Below are 20558 nucleotides of genomic sequence, written 5' to 3'. Positions count from 1 at the left end.
TGACGTCTAGACTGGATAAAAGCAAGGCCCTTCTGCACAGCACGGGGAGCTGCATTCAGTACCTGTGGTAGATCGCGATGGAAAAGGAGGCTGCAGAGAGTGTGTGTGTGTGTGTGTGTGTGTGTGTGTGTGTGTAAAACTGAGTCACTATATAGCTTTATTTTGTTCATTTTTCATTTTTTATAAGGTAATTAGTTAATATTCAAGAAAATGAAATGTCTTTTATTTTATAGGCAGTTGACTGGTGGAGTTTAGGTGTTCTAATGTATGAATTACTAACTGGAGCATCTCCGTTCACTGTTGATGGCGAGAAGAACTCCCAAGCTGAGATATCGAGGTAAGACCTGACAAAATAAAATAAATGTGTTGTTTTCTCAAAGGACCTGATCAAATTTCTGCAATCTGGCTGATACAAAAATTAATTTTTTTAATGGTGTAGACAAAAATGGGGTAAACAGTAAACTGCCAGTTTTATTTCCATAGGATGCAGCTTTATAGCCTTTATATCTCTTTATGCTTCAGATGCTCAGTTAGACCTTACTTTTCATACTGTTGTAACTTTATCTCCAAAGCATTTACCATATTGTCTTAAGGAAAAAAAGAAAGTGAAGTCACTCAGTCGGGTCCAACTCTTTGCGACCCCATGGACTGTAGCCTACCAGGCTCCTCCGTCCATGGAATTCTCCAGGCAAGAGGACTGGAGTGGGGTGCCATTTCCTGCTCCAGGGGATGGAAGCCGGGTCTCCCACGTTGCAGGCTTTACCCGCTGAGCTACCCGGGAACACAGCCTGTGTTTACTTGCTGGGTGCTTTTTCCCAGTGTATACATCATGTAAGTTCTTGGTGACCTCAACATAAAGAAACAGGAGTTATTTTTTAGATCATGGGTGTAAGCCCAGGAGAAACAGATACCCTGAGACCACCGTCGTGTAGGCTCTCGCAGCCTTATTCTGTTCCTTTCCTGCGGAGCAGTCAGCACAGGGCAGCGCTGCGTCTTTGCTTGTGTTACCTGACGAGTGTGTCTCTCCCACTGGGCTGTGAGCTCCGGGAGCCGGGTGACTCTGGCTTTGGTCCTCACCATGGTGCGCTTGGAGGGCTCACCACGCAGAGTTCAGTGAATGTTTTCGGAATGAAATGAGTTGATGAACAAATGAACGAAGCATGATGCAGCAGTATACTGATTACTCGTTATGTTTTTGTCCAGTTTTTACTTGAATTTTGTAACTTTGAGAACAGATTTGACATTAACCATTGAGACTTCCACCGATTACCAAGATGGAATAACAGGGACCAGGTTTACTTCCGTTCCTGAAACAGTTTTTAAAATGGGCAAAAATATATGAAACAACAGTATTGAAGACTTTGAACATCCAGCAGTGAAGCCCAGTGAACGGTGAGAGACGGGAAATAAACGAGGGGAGCCCCTTTGACTGCCGAGCTTAGGCCTCCAGAGAGGATGCAGGCTGCATTTCTGGGGGGAAGTGCCATGGAGCTGTGATGGAAACGACGACTCAGCAAGGCGGAAACGACGACTCAGCAAGGCCGGCGAGGCTGGGGTCCGCAGAGCAGTGCTGGTGAGGAGGAGGCTGCAGGAGAAGTCCGGAGCTCTGTGGGGGGAATCCTTCAAGTATCAGTTGGTTAAGCACTGATAAGGACGTGTAGGAGGAAACTACTCAATCTACTTACCTAAGATGTTATTTCTCTCCAAATTGATCTAACAGAGTCAGCACAATTAGAATCCCAACAGGCTTTTTTGTTTTTAGTTGAAATTGACAACTTGGGTCTAAATGCGTAGGCCTAGCAGAGCCCAATCACCTTTGAAAGAGTAGACCAAATTTGATTTGAAGACTTATAAGCTACAGCTACTAAGACACTGTCGTGTTTATATCAAGGTAGACAAGTCACTGATGAAGTAGAATAGAGAGTCCAGAAATAGAACCACACAAACTTAGGCAACTGACTTTTTCTTTTATGAAGTTCAGTGTCAGTTTGGTGAAGAAAAGATAGGTTTTCAACAAATGACGCTGGAACCATTGGCTATTGTATGGGGAAAAAATGAACTCTGCTAAATACTGTTTGCTATAGGAAAATTTTAAATGGATCACAGGCCTAAAAATCTAAAAATTATAAAAACTTCTGAAAGAAAAATTTTTGTGGCCTTGGGTTAGGCAAAGGCACAAAATGTGCGATCTGTAAAAGCAAACATGGATAAATTAGATTTTATCAAAATTAAGAGCTTCTGCTCTTCCAATGAAACTTTCAAGAGGCTGGAAAGACAAACCCCAGACTGTGATAGGATTACACATTATGTCTGTTGATAAAGAGCTGGTATCCAGGATACATGAAGAGCTCTCAAAACTCAAGGGAAAAGAACCCTCCATTTTTTCTAAAAAGGGCAAAAGATTTGAACAGTTCGCCAAAGAAGATACATGAGTAGCAGAAGAGCACGTCGTTAGTGACCAGCATCTTTAAAAGTGACCAGCACCATCAGTCTTCTGGGAAATGCACATCCAGCCTCAGTGAGGTGGCTCTGTATGCTCCCCGGAGTGACTTAGCAATAAAGCGGCTGGCCGTATTAGGGCCTCCAGGGAAAGAGTGCCAGCGGGACACACACAAATAAGGAGCTAGCTCACCCGGCTGTGTCAGCCGAGAGGCCCGTTACCTCCCTCTGAAAGCTGGGGGCCTGTGCGAGCTGCAGCAGGGTCTAGTCCAAGCCCGACGGCCTTCGAACGGGAGGAGCCAGCGGCGTGACTCGCAGGGACCCAGCGTCCCAGGTCGAGCAGGCACGCCAGAAGGGCCCGACCCTCTTCTCCGCTTTTCTTTCTGTTCAGGCACCTGTGTAATTGGCTGGGCCACCATATTGGGAAGGAGATTCAAATACCAGTCTCACCCAGACATACTTTCTCAGACACACCCAGAAACAATGCTTACTCTCAACCAGTGACCCAGTCACGTGACACTTGAAGGCAACCATCACAGCCCATCCCCATCACCTTGACCACCATTTGCATCTCCTTAAACTATATTTGATCTCTAAATAAAGATAATAACAAGATTGCAATTCCACCTAACATAATACGGCTCTACTGCCAACCAGTTAACCCCTTCCCCAGAAGAGAATGTAAAGTCCTTGAGTGGTATGGTGATGTTCGCTCTTCCCTTTGAAATCCCATAACTTAAATACTAGAGTATAAATTTAAAATACTTAAATACTGTGGTATAAAGTCAGCGGATCTTATTGTATATATGAAGGAATAAGGCGGGGGGAAAACAAACACCTATTTATACACACACATAGTCGTAACAAAACAGGGAAGAAACAGTCCTGTCAGTAAAGTCCCCATTTCTGTAACTGGTTACATAGAAACGGGGTCTATGTCCCCAGTCTGTAGAGTCTGTGTAACCTGGGGTCATAGCTGGTATCTGTAACTGCTGTCTCCCACCACCCACTTTGCATTCCCTTTGCGTTCAGCAAGTTCCTCAGATTGTGGGGTGACCACAGCCTTCATTCCCAAAGAGTCTGGGCCGTTAGTAGTCCTGGCTGCGCTGAGCGGCGGTTGTTTTCAGTGGACCATCACAGGCATGGTGATAGCAACAGCGGCCTGATGCGCCTCCTGTATCCGGGCGTGCCCTTCCTGGCCTCCCGTGTGGAGTAGTGGTCCAGCGGCCCGTGGTAGCAAGGGCCGTTCATCCCAGCCGCTGTCACGGCCCCTGCCGCCTCTGCTTCAGAGGCATGAGGAAGCGGCTCGGTGGCCATCGTAATTTCCAGTTCAGTGGAGTCACTGTTAAATCTCTTGGAGGAAGCATTACTTCCCCTGGAGCTAAGACCTTTAGGCCAGCAGACCATAAAGGCCTGGGAACAGAAAGCAAACATTCTGCTAGTGAATCACTGTGGGTAAGGTAAGCGGCCCCACTCCCACATCTGCTGCTTGGTTTCTGGACCCGTGAATCCTGGCTATGAGAGAAATGGCGCCATGTACTGGATGGCGATTCTGGGGTTTTCGCCTTCTGGAGACACTTGCCACCCTAACTTGCACGGTAACTGAATCTTCAGATGCTCATTCCACCATGATATCAAGCCAGCTGCCTCAGAAGCCTGCGGAACATGGTTGAGACCAGTGAATTCCGTGAGCGTGGTCTGTTGCTGCACTTTTCTTCGCTGTGAAGTGAGTTCCTTGATCATAAACAGAGCTCTCCAGACACCATGGCAGCGCACAGGGAACCGTCTGAGCCTGTGGGTCACAGTTTCGGCAGAAATACTGCTCGTAGGAGAAGTCCGTATCCATAGTGCCTGCTCTAGTTAGAGTGAAAACCTGTCCCTTTTATGATGACAACAATCCGGTGTAATCAGCCTTCCCCCGGAAGCTGGCTGCTGACCCTGGGAGCTGGCCCAGGCAAGGTGCGCAGTGCTGGGCTCCAGGCAGTGGCCTGAAGCCCGATGAGCCTTGGGGAGTGGGGATCCTGCTGCTGAGTCCAGACCTCAGCTCCAGCCTCGCCTCCATGGTCCCCGTGCCCATGAGTCCACTGGCTGATGACGGGGTTTGCTGGAGAGAGGCCAGCATATGCATTTGACTGGTACAATCCTGAGCTGCTCAGGTCACCCTGCAGTGACCACTCACATAGTACACAGATACCTCCCATTTTTGCCCAGAGAGGTCTGTCAACAAAGCTTTCCCCCACACACCTTTGTCAAGTAGATTTCTTTGTCACCGACGTTCCATTCATATTCCTTCCAAGTCCCTGACCAGCCAAATTGCTGGCCACAACCCATTAATGAATATAAAATTACATGTCTGGCCGTTTGTCCTTGCAGGTGCAGTGAATGACTAGGTGCACTGCTCAGTGTTCGGCCCACTGGGAGGGTTTGCTCTCACCTTGCACATCGTGCAGAGCTGTTTGTGAGCCAAGCCTGAGTCTTCTGCCCCTCTCAGCCACGGCAGGGTCTCCCGGTGTGGCCATCCATAGATGCAGACTGGTGGAGAGAGGGCAGCAGAGCCGGGAAGGGGGCTGTGAGCATTCAGGCTGCTTCTCCATGCGGCGCGTGGCATCTTCAGCGCCTGCGCAGTCCAGCCTCGTGTTTGCTGTTTCCGCTTGATGATGGAGTATTGCTGTGCACTCCCAACTCCACAGCTTGATGGACCAGATAAGTGGGCATCTCGGGTGGCGTGCAACTTGGGGGCCCAGAGTTAAATGTTCAGGCCAAGTAGTGGACTCAGAGCTCTTTCTCAGAAGAGGAGTGGTTATCCTCAGACGATGGCAGGGATTTGCTCCAAAATCCTTAGTGCTCTAGTTCACCACTCAGGGCTGGCAAAGGCTCCAAACAGCACCTGTCTGCCACTTCCAGCGCGCCTGGATCTGCTGAATCAGAGGATCCAAGTGAGAGAGCAGCTTCACAGTGGCCTGGACCTGCTCTTCTTCTGGACTCCACTCAACAGCAGCTTTTCAAGTCGCTTGGTAAACTGCCCGGAGTAACACACCCAGTGATGAATATGCCGCTTCCCACATCCTGAGGCCCGCCAGGCATCGTGCCTCTTGTTTTGGTGGTGGGAGAGGCCAGCTGCACCAACACCCCCTTCACCTTGGCAAAGCTGTCTTGAGGTGCCTTGCACCGCTGGACTCCTAGAAACCCACCAGGGCGGAGGCCCCTGGATTTGAGGCAGATCCATCCCCACCCTGTGTCACACAGGGGCTCACCAGTAAGTCTCGAGACATTGCTACTTCTTGCTCACCAGGCCCAGTCAGCCTAAAGCCACCGATGCAACGGGCCAGCGTGGTTGTCTGTGAAGAGGAAAGGCAATCAAGAGCTTTGTGGACTGAATTATGACATAGGGCTGGAGAACGGAGAACTCTGGAGGCAGGACGGTGAGGGTACATGGCTGGCTTTCCCAGCCAAGAGGAGTGCCTTTTGGAGGGACTGATGGACAGGGTGGAGAAAAACCAGAGCTTGTATTTATTTACTGAAGCAATGAAACCAGGTCTGGTCCAGCAGCTGCACCCAGAGCTCCCACCTGGCTAAATCTATAACGATCCGCTGTCTTCTGCTCGGGCCAGGCGGGCGAGCTCACGGGCGCTGCGCGCAGCTTCCCACCACTTTCTCGTCCTCGCTGGTGGCGCGAGCCTCAGCAGCCCCAGAGGTCCCGCGCCACTTTCTGACTCGCCGTTTCCCCGGGCGGAGGCGGTTCCGATGGCCTCCGCTTGGCCCTTACCGCAGGAGCCGCCCTCACTCGGATCGGGGCGCCGGTGCCGGGCTCCTGCCAGCTGCTGAGTGTCTGTCCCAGCTACGCGTCCGACCCTGGGGCGGGAATCCCAGGATGAGGTCAGGGACGGCTGCATCCTCTGTGGAGATGGACCTGTGCTAGAACTGGTCCATTCTGAAGGAGATCAGCCCTGGGATTTCTTTGGAAGGAACGATGCTAAAGATGAAGCTCCAGTCCTTTGGCCACCTCATGCGAAGAGTTGCCTCATTGGCAAAGACCCTGATGCTGGGAGGGATTGGGGGCAGGAGGAGAAGGGGACGACAGAGGATGAGATGGCTGGGTGGCATCACGGACTCGATGGACATGAGTCTGGGTGAACTCCGGGAGTTGGTGATGGACAGGGAGGCCTGGTGTGCTGCGATTCATGGGGTCGCAAAGAGTCGGACACGACTGAGCAACTGAACTGAACTGAAAGCCCCTCTCTGGCCGATGGGTCTCTGGGAATTCATGTCGGTTCAGGGCCAGAGGTCAGAGGCCCGGGAAAGTCCGATGTTCCCCTTTCCCCTGGGAGCGGTTACTCTGCTGAAAGGCTAGAGGTTCCTCTGGGGAGGGCTGGGAGGAAGACGCACAGTCAGCTCTCAGGGTCCCTCCGCGGGGACCCACGCTCCCCTCTACTCAAGAGGCTGTGGGCGTGTAAACTGGCTCCAGTGCGGGAATTGACGGAGGGGCTGGACGGGGGAGGGCGGGAGTGGCATCAGGGACACAGGAGCCTCGGAGGTGATGGGGGCGGCCGTGCCCTGGGCGGTGCAGGTGGGCTCACAGCTGTGTGTGTGTGTGTGTGTGTGATGGGGGCGGCCGTGTCCTGGGCGGTGCGGGTGGGCTCACAGCTATATATAGGTGTGTGTGTGTGTGTGTGTGTCTTTGTGTGTGACTGCAGTTATCAGATTGTGCACTTTACATGCTGAGTTTATTGTACCTCAATTTTACTTCAGCAAAACTGCTAAATTTTTTAGAATGTGCCTTTTACAGGATGGAATAAGAATTAAATAATTTTTCACTATTCTGGCTTATTTAATATCAGAACTAAGTGATGAGAAATATTTCTTGTTAAAATCAAATTTAAATCGTGCCTATTATTAAAATTCTCAACATGACTTTGCTTATTTTAAATGTGTTTTTGGACAGTTTGAGAATGCCTCCAAAGTATAGGAAACCTTGACCACAGTCTTGAGAATTTAGGTCCTGTGCAAGGCCATACCCGTCGCGGTGGTGAACGAAAGGGTGCAGCTAACCTGACAGCGTCTACTAGTGGCCCCTCTGACTGGCGCCCTCTTTGCTTCCACGCACACAGGCAGTCTTCCCTCTTTGCTTCCACGCACACAGGCAGTCTTCCCTCTTTGCTTCCACGCACACAGGCAGTCTTCCTTCACAGGTTTCGTTCCCACCACAGCTCTGCCTCTAAAGAGACAGCGTGTTGCTGGTCTCTATGGCAGGAGTGTTCCGAGCCAGATGATGTTCAAATTTAAATTGTTTTTATTGCCGTTAGATCAGTTAGTTGGCATTCTGATTGTAGCAAGAGAAAGAGTCTGAATCAGATTATCTAAAATCTTAAAACTAGAGTAGATTTCTCAAGAATTTAAATAGGATTCCTTCCCTTTAATCCATTAATTATTCACTTTGTCTTGTTATTAATAATTTTATTTAAAGCTTGGTGCTAACCTGTGATCCATGGGGTTTTGGTTTTGTTTCATTACTATACCTTTACAAAGAGTGTAATACCTGAATTACCGTACATTACTTTTTCCTCCGAAGATAACCATTCTGACTGTCTTTCCTGGTGTAAAATCTTTCAGAAATAGTCTATTCTTTACAAAATGTGCACCACTCAGATAAGCGTATCGTTGCCTTGTCTCCAGATGCTTGGTTGGCCAGTGCTTTTTCTGATCGTTGAACTCCTCCATCCCTTACTTACTGCACTCTTCCCCCATCTCTGCATGCTTCCTTCAGTTTTTATTTGAGATGCTTCAAAATAGTGTATTATCCAAATTATCTGTTTGCCTGTTGTTATCTACAGGTAGCCTAAAGTCAAGACAGATGTGTTTTTCTCGTTATCAGATTGCAAACTATGATAAGGATTTAGAATGAGGTGAGCGCTTTCTCCCTGGTATAGGAATCCCTTCACCAGTTACCCAGATGGTCATCTCTTTTCTGTCTGAGCCATCAGTGAACAGATAACACCGTTGTAGAAGATATTTTCAAGGAATCCCCTTCCATTTTTTAACTTTAGCAGGTAGAATTTTTCCCTCCTTAAAGAGAAGTTGAAATTAGCTTCCTCTGACCTCTGCACGTTGGAGAAGGCAGTGGCACCCCACTCCAGTCCTCTTACCTGGAAAATCCCGTGGACGGAGGAGCCTGGTGGGCTGCAGTCCATGGGGTCGCGAAGAGTCGGACACGACTGAGCGACTTCACTTTGACTTTTCACTTTCACGCACTGGAGAAGGAAATGGCAACCCCCTCCAGTGCTCTTGCCTGGAGAATCCCCGGGACGGGGGAGCCTGGTGGGCTGCCGTCTGTGGGGTCGCACAGAGTCGGGCGCGACTGAGCGACTCAGCAGCAGCAGCAGCCTCTGCACGTAAATCCTAGTCCTGGGCCCCGTGCCCCAAAGAACAGAGTAATTCTGTAGTTTCTTCCAGACCTTGCATTAGGCCTCGGACGCTAGTTTTATGTAGGATGGGTCTTGTTCTCTTAACTGTTCATGTGAATCATTTCTAGCTGCTTCACCCCTCGGTACCGTTTGAGTAAAAGTTAAGCTTCCAGCGCCCAGATCTGGGTGCCTGCTCTGGCTTTCCTGTGCATCTGCTCTTCTTTCTGCTTCACGCCTGCAGCAGCATTTCTGACACGTGTGTTTCCCGCCGCTTTCACTGCCTCTCTGTGGCGCCTCCTCATCCGGGCGTGTGTTGCCGCCCCGTGGGTGCCCTCAGCCACCGTCTCCTGGCAGTTTTCCTGCCTCCCCTGCAAGAGGGAGCGCCTCGCTTGCCTAGAGCTGCGTAGGTCAGGATAGTTAGGCCTGCTCTCGCCTGGGCACCAGGCCGTGGCGTTCTCTCGGCAGCTCTTCTGTCGTCTCCGGCAGCGTTGCTTCTGCCTCTCTCTCTCTGACTTGGACATTTACAAACTGTACGCCGGGAGATGTTTATGTGGTATTTTATTATCCGTCAGTAAAGTGTATTTTATTCATGTTTCATTGTGCTGTTACAAGCATATTTTTATATAAATTCAGGTCTAAGGGTTATCAAAATCATGGTTTAAACAGACTCTAGTTGCGTTAAGTCAGGGGTTGGCAAACTATAGCCTGCAGGTCAAATCCATTCAGCTCCCTGCTTTTGTGTGGCCTGTGAGCTAAGAAAAAATGAAAAGGTGAACAATACTTTGTGCCATGTGAAAATGATGTGAAGTCTGAGTTTGGTGTCTATCAGGAAAGCTTTATTGGAGCATGGCTCTGGCGTCCACTTGCGTGTCCTGTCTGGCTGCCTCTGTGCTGGAGCAGCACTGAAGAGCTGCCCCGGAAGCCCTGCAGCTTCCAGAGCTGGAAGGATGCGCTGTCTGGCCTTGTTATTACTCGGCACCCCACTCCAGTACTCTTGCCTGGAAAATCCCGTGGACAGAGGAGCCTGTAGGCTGCAGTCCATGGGGTTGCTGAGGGTCAGACATGACTGAGTGACCTCACTTTCACTTTTCACTTTCATGCATTGGAGAAGGAAATGGCAACCCACTCCAGTGTTCTTGCCTGGAGAATCCCAGGGATGGGGGAGCCTGGTGGGCTGCCATCTGTGGGGTCGCACAGAGTCGGACACGACTGAAGCAACTTAGCAGCAACAGCAACCCATTGCTCAGTAACAGATGACCTCAAAACTAGTGGCTTAAGACAGCAAACGTTTATAACCTCAGGGTTTCTGTGGATCAGGAATCTGGGCACAGCTTAGCTGAGTCCTGCACGTCAGGGTCACTCACAGGCTGCAGTCGGAGTGTTGGCTGGGCTCTCAGTGTCTCAGGGCTCACCCAGGGAAGGGTCTGCTTCCAGGCACAGGTGGTGGTTCCCGGATTCGGCTCCTCTGGGTTGTAGGACTGTGAGCCTCAGCTCCTTGTGGTGAGGGCCCCTGCAGCCCGGCAGCGTCTTCATCAAAGCAGCGGAGAGTCTGCTGGGAAGGCGGGTGTTCTGTTACCTGATGCTGAGTGCACCATCTCCCCATCTTTGCTATACATTTGTGGTTATAACAAAGCCGCCAGGTCCAGCCCGCACGAGGCTGTGGATACATGAAGAAGAGCGATTGTCGGGATCTTGGGCGTCTCTCCACCATGTGCCTTTCACAAAAAAGTTTGAAGATCCCTGGTTTAGGTGAAAATTTATTTGTCCTTCCAATGAGTGTTGGCACCTGGGCAAGGGCACCAGCCAAAGAATCTCATCTTGTTTTTCTTTTTTTTTTTTAGCATTTGTTCATTTGTTTATTTGGCTGCACTGAGTCTTGGCTGCTGTACACGGGGCCTTCAGTCTTTATCGTGGAATGCGGGGCCTGTGGTTGCAGCGGGTGGGGTCTTTTTTTTCTTTTCAGTTGTGACATGTGAACCCTTAGATGTGGCATGTGCAGTCTAGTTCCCTGACCAGGGATGGAACCCGGGCCCCTGCATTGAGAGCCCCAGGGAAGTCCTGCATGTGTTATTCTTAATTATCCAGCAGACGTGGCCTCTGGAGATACAGGGTAGGAGGGTCAAGAAAGAACTCCGCAACAGGCAGAAGCAAGTGATGGTGTGGGACGGTCCCCCCAGGGCAGCCAGCTCTGCGGCCCCGAGAAGGCGTGCTCCTGTGGAGTCGTGGGCTGAGGGCCCCCGAGGCCAGCCCCGTGCCCAGTCACCTGCGCCATGTCCTTGGGTCCTTACAGCCCTGAAAGGTAGGTCGCAGCACGTGCTGTCTACAGGCAGGTGAGAGACCGGAAGTGGCGTTATGCTCTCTCCAGGGTAGCACGTGGTTCCCTGAGGCTGTGTTCTTTCCTGGTGAGGCAGATGCTTGTTTCAGGTGAAGGATTGGGAAGGGCTGGCCTGTAGACAGCAGTAAGATTGATTTCATTCATCTCTGGAGTGTTCAGTGAGTGATTTTTCACTCCTGAGAGGAAAAGAAATAGAAGGACATAGTTGTTGCCCTGAGAAAACTTACATGTTATTTGGGAAGATATGGAATAATTAGATGACAGTTGATAATGGGAGACGGTGTTGACTGGGGGCCGAGTGGAAGAGGAGTGCTGTGGGAATCCAGGGGGCACAGGGCCTAGGGGTTTGGGAGCATCAGGGATGCCCTGATCGAGCTGCAGGGTGGCCTGGAGCGTGGATGAGGGGACAAGCCAGAGCCTGGAGGCCCCGTGGAGTCCTCGCCAGCCTGTGGACGGCTGTCTGCGAGCCCGTGACCTTGTAAATGAAGGTCGTTTTATTATTCCTCATCTGAAAGGAGTGTTCACTGCAGTGCACAGTGTGCCTGAGGAGAAACAGTGATGAGAATGCCCAGAGACGAGCACGGCTGAAGCGCTTCCTGTCCACCTCCTTCGCCTGAGTGATGCTGTGCTCGCGCTGGAAATGCGACTTCCCGTTTCGCAGTTTTTGTGTACGTTTCTGAGCATTCTCTAATGACAGACTCTTCGCGAGCATGATCTTTTACTGGCTGTGTGTCATTCTGTTGAGTAGACGCTTTACTGGTCCACTCATGTTGAACAGCAGTTTAGAGTGAGTGGAGTGTAGCAAAGTCTTCCTAACTCAGGTAGGCACATAAGTGATTCTGTCATTTTGGGACCACTGGGGAACCAGAAAGTGAAAGTCAGCAATGACATGGGGAAGACTGTGAACTTACAGACAGCAAACAGAAATAATCAAGCTGTCTCCTGCCTTCTGCAAAAACAGTTAAAAGGTTATCTGCAAGCCTAGCTCAAGTGGTAAAGAACCAGGCTTGATGCTGGTTTGGGAAGATTCCCCTTGAGGAGGAGATTGCAGCCCACTCCAGTATTCTTGCCTGGGAAATCCCATGGACAGAGGAGGCTGGCGGGCTACAGCCCATGGGGTCGCAGAGAGTTGGACTTGACTGTGCACACGCGCACTGATTGAGACTGAGGAAGAAAGCTCCTGGTTTAGTAAGTGGAGAACAGTTAGACGTCTGCTGCTGCAGTGGACGTTTGTGCAGGACTTGCTTTGGGCCAGAGCAGGGCTCTTGGCTCCACAGAATAAAGGAGGGAGCAAGACTGCTTTTTGTAGAGAGACACCGCCACTCCCGCTGAGCTTACGTGTTATTTGGGAGGGAGATCCGATAGGTACACATGTGATAGTCTGCAAATTCCGTGAAGAAAGATAAAGGGAAAGTTAGAGTGTGGGAAAGGCAGCAGTCTTATGGATGTGGGGGGATGGGGGCCATGGGGCCGATGGGGGCGGTGCGGGGATTGGGGTGATGGGGAGATGGGGGGATGGGGGCCATGGGGCTGATGGGGGCGGTGCGATGGGGGCGATGGGGGGATTGGGGTGATGGGGAGATGGGATTGGGGCGATGGGGGCGATGGGGCCGATGGAGATGGGGGGATTGGGGTGATGGGGCCGATGGGTAGATGGGGAGATTGGGGAGATGGGGGGATTGGGCCGATGGGGGCGATAGGGCCGATGGAGATGGGGGGATTGGGGTGGTGGGGAGATGGGGGGATGGGGGCCATGGGGCTGATGGGGGCGGTGCGATGGGGCCGATGGGGGCGGTGCGATGGGGCCGATGGGGGCGGTGGGGGGATTGGGGTGATGGGGGCGATGGGGAGATGGGGGCCATGGGGCTGATGGGGGCAGTGCGATGGGGCCGATGGGAGCGATGGGGGGATTGGGGCGATGGGGGCGATGGGGCCGATGGAGATGGGGGGATTGGGGTGATGGGGCCGATGGGTAGATGGGGGGATTGGGCCGATGGGGGCGATAGGGCCGATGGAGATGGGGGGATTGGGGCGGTGGGGAGATGAGGGGATGGGGCTGATGGGGGCGATGTGATGGGGCCAATGGGGGGATTGGGGCTTTGGGGCCGATGGGGGCGATGCGATGGGGGAGATGGGGGGATGGGGGAATTGCGGCGATGCGATGGGGGTGATGGGGAGATGGGGGGATTGGGGCGATGGGAGATGGGATTGGGCCGATGGGGGCAATGCGATGGGGCCGATGGGAGAGATGGGGGGATGGGGGGGTTGGGGTGATGGGGGCGATGGGGCGATGGGGGTGAGCACAAACCACTGTCCTGCAGGCCACTGAAAACTTGTAATTGGGATAGCTCTTGGCTGTCACGGTTTAGTAGACAGAACATACACAAGCTCCCTGGTTTTACTGCTTCCGTCACGCTTTACTACGGGAAGTTTCAGATATTTGCTACGGTGGACACCCACATACTGCCCTGATTCTACCATGAATATTTTACATCCTTGCTTGCTACATATCTGCCCGCCTCTTCCTCCATCACAGGTGTAATTTTAATCTTGGTGTCCTCACCCTTTACTCCGCTAATTCTTCGGCTAATTGGTTATGGATCTTTTTTACCATAGGGGTTTTTAGAAACTTAAACATCCGTAATTGGAACAAATTTTATATTCGTTTCTATGTTATAGATTTTTATGTTACTTCATTTGGTGTTTACATGTAATTTCTTGATCCACTGGAGTTTACAAGGCAAGGCCCTGGCCTTGTTCATCTCCTCCCCAGAAAGCTGGCTCCCTGGGGCGCGTGCCACATCATGCCCGCCTTTCCTGTGTTGGCTGGTCGTTTTTTAAAAACAAGTAAGAAAGAAAAACTATGTGACTTTTTGTTTATGCCTGTTTTTCCAGTGGCATCTTCTGTTCCCTCGATATGGCTGTTAATTTATTCTACCACCGCTTCATTTTCACAGTTCCATAATACATTTTCACATGTAGTTAGGCAAATTCTCGCACTATTTCTCACATTTTTCTTAGCTGTGTTATCACTTATTGTTGCAAATGAATATTAATATTATCCAGACTCTAAAATACCTGGTTGACATTTTAATTCATAGCTATATCTTTTCTTCCCTCATTTGCGAAACAAGGATGATAAGAGCCTTTTGATGGGCCGCTGCCTGGATGGAATGATAGTACTCTGCGCCTGGAGTGTCTGGCGCGCTTTGTTGGTTCAGAGCCGGTTCAGGTTTTTCCAGAGGGCTCGGGCTCATTTAGAAGCAAGAGAAAACAGTCCTGGGCTGTCGACCAGTTGGGACGCCCCAGGACCGGTGTGCCTTCACCAGTGGGGTGGGTGCAGATCGGGTCTCGGGGGTAACTCCACAGCAACCACACACCTCATGCTTCACGTCCGTCTTGACCTGAGCACTCCAGGGAAGCTGTGTTAGAGGAAGGCAAGTCCGAGGTCACCCTGCCACAGGTGGAGGGTTGAGCCTGCCGTCTCCTTCCCTGCCCGCCCCCATTTCTGGCCGTCTCCAGGCCCTCACAGCGTCCCTGCCTCGCTGAGGAGCCCGTCCCACTGCGCTTCCTGCAGGAGTGGTCCTCCGCCGCCTCCAGGGAGGCCCCCACTGGCCCCGCTCCTCACCTGGCGGGTTGCCGACCTGCTGCCCTCACTGGGGAAAGATGGCTGTGTGTTCTGCCTGTTCCCCATCAGCTCTGCCTTCGGCAGGAATCCCTGCAGACCTCTGCTCATTTCCTCCCGATCTGATGCCCTTCTCACCCCGTCTAGCCTGCCCCTTCCCTGCATGTGGCCCCCGGCCCACCCGTCTCGGTTGCACACCGTGCTGTTTGTGTGTCCAGACCGCTGCCCTGAAGTGTGCACGCGCCTCCTGCTGCTCCCCACAGGCTGGGCATCTTGGTGGGGCCGTGCCTGTCGTCAGGGCTCACTCCCCTCTCGCCAGCCCTCTTTCCCTGTGAACCCAGCATGGTCAGCAAGACCGACCAGTCCTTCCCCCAGCACCTGGCATGGAGCAGACTTCCAGTAAACGTGGGTGACTCCAGCATAAGAAGTGCTAGTACAGAGTCAGGACCCTCAGGAGGAGTCTGCAAGGCGCTTCCTGCTGCACCTGGTTCACTCTTCAGCAGGGTATCCGGAGCCTCATCCCTCCACACGAGAAGCTTGTGGCTGCAGAAGGAAGGTGGAGACGCGGGCAGGCTAGGCTTGCCTTCCCTGAGGGACGGGGTGCCCACGCCGTATGTCCTTCGAGGGGACCCTCTCTCATGCTGCAGCCGTGACGGGCAGGGGGCCATAAGAAGAGGGGGTGCTGCTGTGCTTCCTAAATTTTTATTTGTGTGGCTGTGTCAGGTCTCGGTTGCAGCTTGCAGGCTCTCTTTGTTGCAGCCAGCAGGCCGAGTCATTGCTCCGCACTGTGTGGGATCTTACTTCCCTGACCAGAGATCAAACCTGCACCCCTGTGTTAAGAGCAACCGTAACCGCTGGGCCCCAGGGAACCCCTCTGCTGCGCTCTGCGTGTTCGTGTCTCGCTTCTTCTTTCAGCGATATTTTAGGGTCCCAGGATGGAGTGTTAGATGTAGAGTGAGCTTTGAAATGAACAGCGCTGCTGGAATGCTCAGTTGGAAGTGACCGTCTCACCGTCACTCCCCGAGCTGCAGGCCGCCTGTTTCTCGGGGTTCCTTAGGTGAGGGAGGGGGCAGGGAGGAGCTCGCGTCTGTCTGGCGTCTGCCGGGGCTGCGCCAAACACCACGCGCTAGGTGCGCACTCATGTCGGCAGTGATGCCCGTTTTAGGCAGGTCCTGCTGTCGAGAAAACTGTTGTGGAAGCTCTGGTATGAGGACACTGATGAACTGTTCCAAGGTCACACAGCCAGTGCTTGAACCTGACCCAGACGGGCTCCAGAATTCTTGCTTGTATTGCACTGTAGCTGTCTCTTAATTATCTTTTTGTTCCAAAACAGTGTTACTATTCTGATGCACAACAGGGGATCTTTTTCCAGCCCAAATAATTGAGAAACTGTTTATCTCCACATATACTGTGTTAAGCTTCCTAATTGCCATCAACCCCTCCCATTATATTTTTCTCATTTAACTCTTGCTTCGGCTCTTAAGAGGGACAGAGGTACATTAGGATTGGATTGGTTTCTTCTGTGACCTTAGAAGAATTTAAAATATGATCATGTTAATTTATTCACTTGGCCGTACTGTCGGTGACGAGCAGAGCCCACTCTGTCCTGCAGCACCACGTGCCTTCCGGGGCTCCCTGGTCTGTTTCATCGTCGCCGATCATGAGGAGGAGGGTGCTCTCGTCCGTGAAGAGCCCCCAGCTCTGACGCCGCTTTTCAGACACTGAGGCCGAGCCTCCTTCAGGTGGCTCTGCTCCCTGTCTGGGGCCCCTGCCCTCCGCATCCCGCTGGCACCTTCTGTTCACTGGCACACGGGGCAGGGGAAGCAAGACGGGGTGGTTGGGGTTTCACTTGTCCTTGCAAACCTGAGTGCCAGTTTTCTCTGCTCTGAAATCTATTACAGCTGTCTCCATTGTGAAAGCTTTCATCACAGAGCCTAGTGCATAGATAGGGGAGCTAACCCAATTCCAAGCCTTTTTTGTTTTCCCCCAATTAAATATTTGAATAGTAGTTTCCCATTATGGACTTACTTTGTGGCTCAGACGGTAAAGAATCTGCCTACATTGCAGGAGACCCAGATTCAGTCCCTGAATCAGGAAGATCCCCTGGAGAACGGATTGGCTACCCACTCACATATTCTTGCCTGGAGATTCCACGGACAGAGGAGCCTGGTGGGCTACAGTCCATGGCGTCCCAAAGAGTTGGACACAGCTGAGCAACTAACACTTCCCATTAGGACTGACATACTGGAAAATAATCCAGTACTTTTTGTTTCTGCTTCTTTAAGTTTCAGAAATTTGATTTCATAGTATCTCAGTTTAAATATTTTCATCTCCATTTTTCACATATAGTTAAATTTCAGAGTGTGTCGCACCATAATTCTTTCTGCAAAGAACATGGTCACTATAACTTCACCCTCTGTTTGTTTTAACAGCAAGTTTTATCTGCCTACAGGAGAATATTAAAGAGCGAGCCTCCATATCCCCAGGAAATGAGTGCTGTGGCCAAAGACCTGATCCAGCGTCTCCTGATGAAAGATCCCAAGAAAAGGCTGGGCTGGGGTCCGCGTGACGCAGATGAGATCAGAGAGCATCCCTTCTTCCAGGTGAAGCACGCTGAGCAGGTGGCTTCCATGCCCCGCTGTTTCCAAGGCCCTGGGCGTTTTTGGTGAGATGCATGACCGCAGGCATTTCAGGGTCGTTTTCTCTCTGCTTCCATGTGTCATCCCTGTTTAAAATGACAGAGCCCTTTAAGAAGGGTTAGGATTCTACTTGTAAGGACCTCTGTAGTCTTTTTTTCTCTTTAAATGGAGTGAGAATGGGGAGGATCCTAATAACAGTTGGTTTCCTACATGTTAATTGATTAGCGTTTCTAAGTATTGGTGTCCACCTGTGATCTGGAAATGGAGGCATCTAGGCTGAGGAGACTTGCACCGAATTTTTCAGCCTCAGCTCATGAGCTGCCACCGCCACTGTGTCATGCTTTTTAGACAGTCGTTTCCTCTCTCCTCTCCCAGGAGAGATCTGGGGCCATTCAAGATCGGCCTCCTTCTCAGCTGACTATCTGTAATGTGTGAAGAATTACTCAGTAATTTTCATTGTACTTGAGACAGTGCTCTTCTTATTCTGCAGAAGCCTGATGAGCCCACTCTGCAGAGCCCCAACATGTCTGCTCACCCTAGTTTGCTCAGTGTAGTCAAAAAAAAAAACAAACCATAGTTTTCGATAACTGGGAAAAAATAGACTGAGTTGGCTAGTTATTTTAATCTAAATAGTCAATCTGAAATATAATGACCTTGATTTCTAAAACTCTGAGTGTATGACTTTTAAATAATTTAATACTATCAAGAAACATGACCTAAATATTTATATCTAGAGGGACCATCAGAGTTTTATTTTGCAAACTGAGCTTTCACATTATCACGAAAATGAATGAAAATATTAACAAACTGCTGTAGAGTAAGCTTCCATGCCTAGTAGAGAAAAACAGTAATAGAAAATAAGAATCTTATATGTGAAAAAAAGGACACATTTATTTCAGTTTCAGCCATTTTAGAAAGTATTACTGTACTTCTTTTAGAGGTTCAGTAGCATAGTGAGAGATACATTTAGAATAAAATTCTCAATATGTACATTTCTTAGATTAAAAGGTTAACATTTGAACAAACTATTTCAGATATCTTGTTCAGAAATTTGGCTCAAAAATTAACAACAAACTGTGGAAAATTCTTAAAGAGATGGAAATACCAGACCACCTGACCTGCCTCCTGAGAAACCTGTATGCAGGTCAAGAGGCACAGATAGAACCAGACATAGAACAATGGACCTGTTCAAAATTTGGAAAGGAGTACGTCAAGACTGTGTATTGTCACACTTCTTGTTTAACTTCTATGCAGAGTACATCAGGCGAAATGGCTTGGCTGGGTAAAGCTCAAGCTGGAATCAAGATTGCCGGGAGAGATATCAATAACCTCAGAAATGCAGATGATACCACCTTATGACAGAAAGCAAAGAGGAACTAAAGATGAAGGTGAAAAAGGAGAGTGAAAAAACTGGCTTAAAAAATAAGATCATGGCATCTGGTCCCATCACTGCCTGGCAGATAGATGGGGAAACAATGGAAACAGTATTTTCTTGGGCTCCAAAATCACTGCAGATGGTGACTGCAGCCAGGAAATAAAAAGACGCTTGCTCCTTGGAAGAAAAGCTATGACTAACCTAGATAGCATATTAAAAAGCAGAGATATCACTTTGCCAGCAAAGGTCTATCTAGTCAAAGCTATGGTTTTTCCAGTGGTCATGTATGGATGTGAGAGCTGGACTACAAAGAAAGCTGAGTGCCAAAGAATTGATGCTTTTGAACTGTGGAGTTGGAGAAGACTTTTGGGAGTCCCTTGGACTGCAAGGAGATCCAACCAGTCCATCCTAAAGGAAATCAACTCTGAATATTCATTGGAAGGACTGATATTGAAGCTCCTATACTTTGGCCACCTGATGCGAAGAACTGACTCATTGGAAAAAACCCTGGTGCTGGGAAAGATTGCCATTTGGATGGCATCACCGACTCAATGGACCTGAATTTGAGCAAACTCCAGGAGACAGTGAAGGACAGGGAAGCCTTGTGCACTGCAGTACCTGGGGTCGTGAAGAGTCAGACACAACTGAGCCACTGAACAACTCAAGCAGAATAGCCCAAGTCATATTTTCCTGGAATCTTTTCCTCCACAGTTCCCTGTACTTAAGAATATTTCAATATAGCTTTCATATTTGAGCAATTTTCTATTGCTTAGAGTAGTAATTTTAGGTTATTTAATTGCCTTGACTTTGTAAATGACAGGGACACTTCTGCTGCTGCTGCTGAGTCGCTTCAGTCATGTCCGACTCTGTGTGACCCCACAGACAGCCCACCAGGCTCCCCCGTCCCTGGGATTCTCCAGGCAAGAACACTGGAGTGGGTTGCCATTTCCTTCTCCAGTGCATGAAAGTGAAAAGTGAAAGTGAAGTCGCTCAGTCGTGTCTGACCCTTAGCAACCCCATGGACTGCAGCCTGCCAGGCTCCTCTGTCCATGGGAGTTTCCAGGCAAGAGTACTGGAGTGGGGTGCCATTGCCTTCTCCAAGGGACACTTCAGGAAAGACCAAAATTCTACTTGCAAAGGCCCAAATGGAGTGGAGGTGGAGAGGATTGTAATAGCATTCAACTTTCTACATAATAAATGTTGTCCTGCTAAGAACAGATGTCTTTAAGTTACCCCTTTACTCGAGAAGCTCCTCTTAATCCACGTGCAGTAGCCAAGCGCAGACCATGTGCTCGTAATGGAGAGCATTGCAGCCGCAGGGAGCGGGGAGCACGAGCTGCAAGCCAAGAGGCGGCCCTTCCGCCAGCGGGTGTCTCGGTGAGAGGGTCCTGCTTCCCAGGCTCCAGCTTCCATCTGGATCAAATGAAGAGGGTGAGCTGAATGACCTTTGAAACCCCTTCCAGCTGGGGAGTTTGAAGACCTGTAATTTAGTGACTGTGCCTCCATCGCCTCCACAAGAGGGCACAACAAAAACATGTTATGTTGACTTTACTTCCTGAATGTCATCACGAAGAGCAAGTTCCATGTTGTACTGTCCTCGAGATCAGCATGCAGCTTACAGTGGGCAGGATTTTGCTATTCTAGTTGGTCATGCCTTTTCTGTCTAATGGTGTGTAAAGTAAGGGCGCATCTTACTGTCAAGGGTGACATCTTAGATTCTAGGAGAAACCCATTGATATTACAT

The 20558-nt window shown here is 50.3% G+C and overlaps 1 protein-coding gene across 6 annotated transcripts in view; it reads left to right on the top strand.

The window, feature by feature from the left end:
* The window catches only part of RPS6KA5 (ribosomal protein S6 kinase A5), a 179409-nt gene that overhangs the window by 135010 nt on the left and 23841 nt on the right, over window positions 1-20558 (top strand). For all 6 annotated transcript variants that reach the window (XM_052647254.1, XM_052647253.1, XM_052647258.1 and 3 more), the window contains 2 exons: window positions 234-337; window positions 17253-17403. In XM_052647254.1, the coding sequence (XP_052503214.1) occupies window positions 234-337; window positions 17253-17403 (255 nt within the window). The remainder of the gene's footprint in view (window positions 1-233; window positions 338-17252; window positions 17404-20558) is intronic.

This window comes from Budorcas taxicolor, chromosome 10 (assembly GCF_023091745.1).
Source record: "Budorcas taxicolor isolate Tak-1 chromosome 10, Takin1.1, whole genome shotgun sequence".
Lineage (NCBI taxonomy): Eukaryota > Metazoa > Chordata > Mammalia > Artiodactyla > Bovidae > Budorcas > Budorcas taxicolor.
Note: the sequence above shows the minus strand (reverse complement) of the source record. Positions and strands in the feature narration are given on the sequence as shown.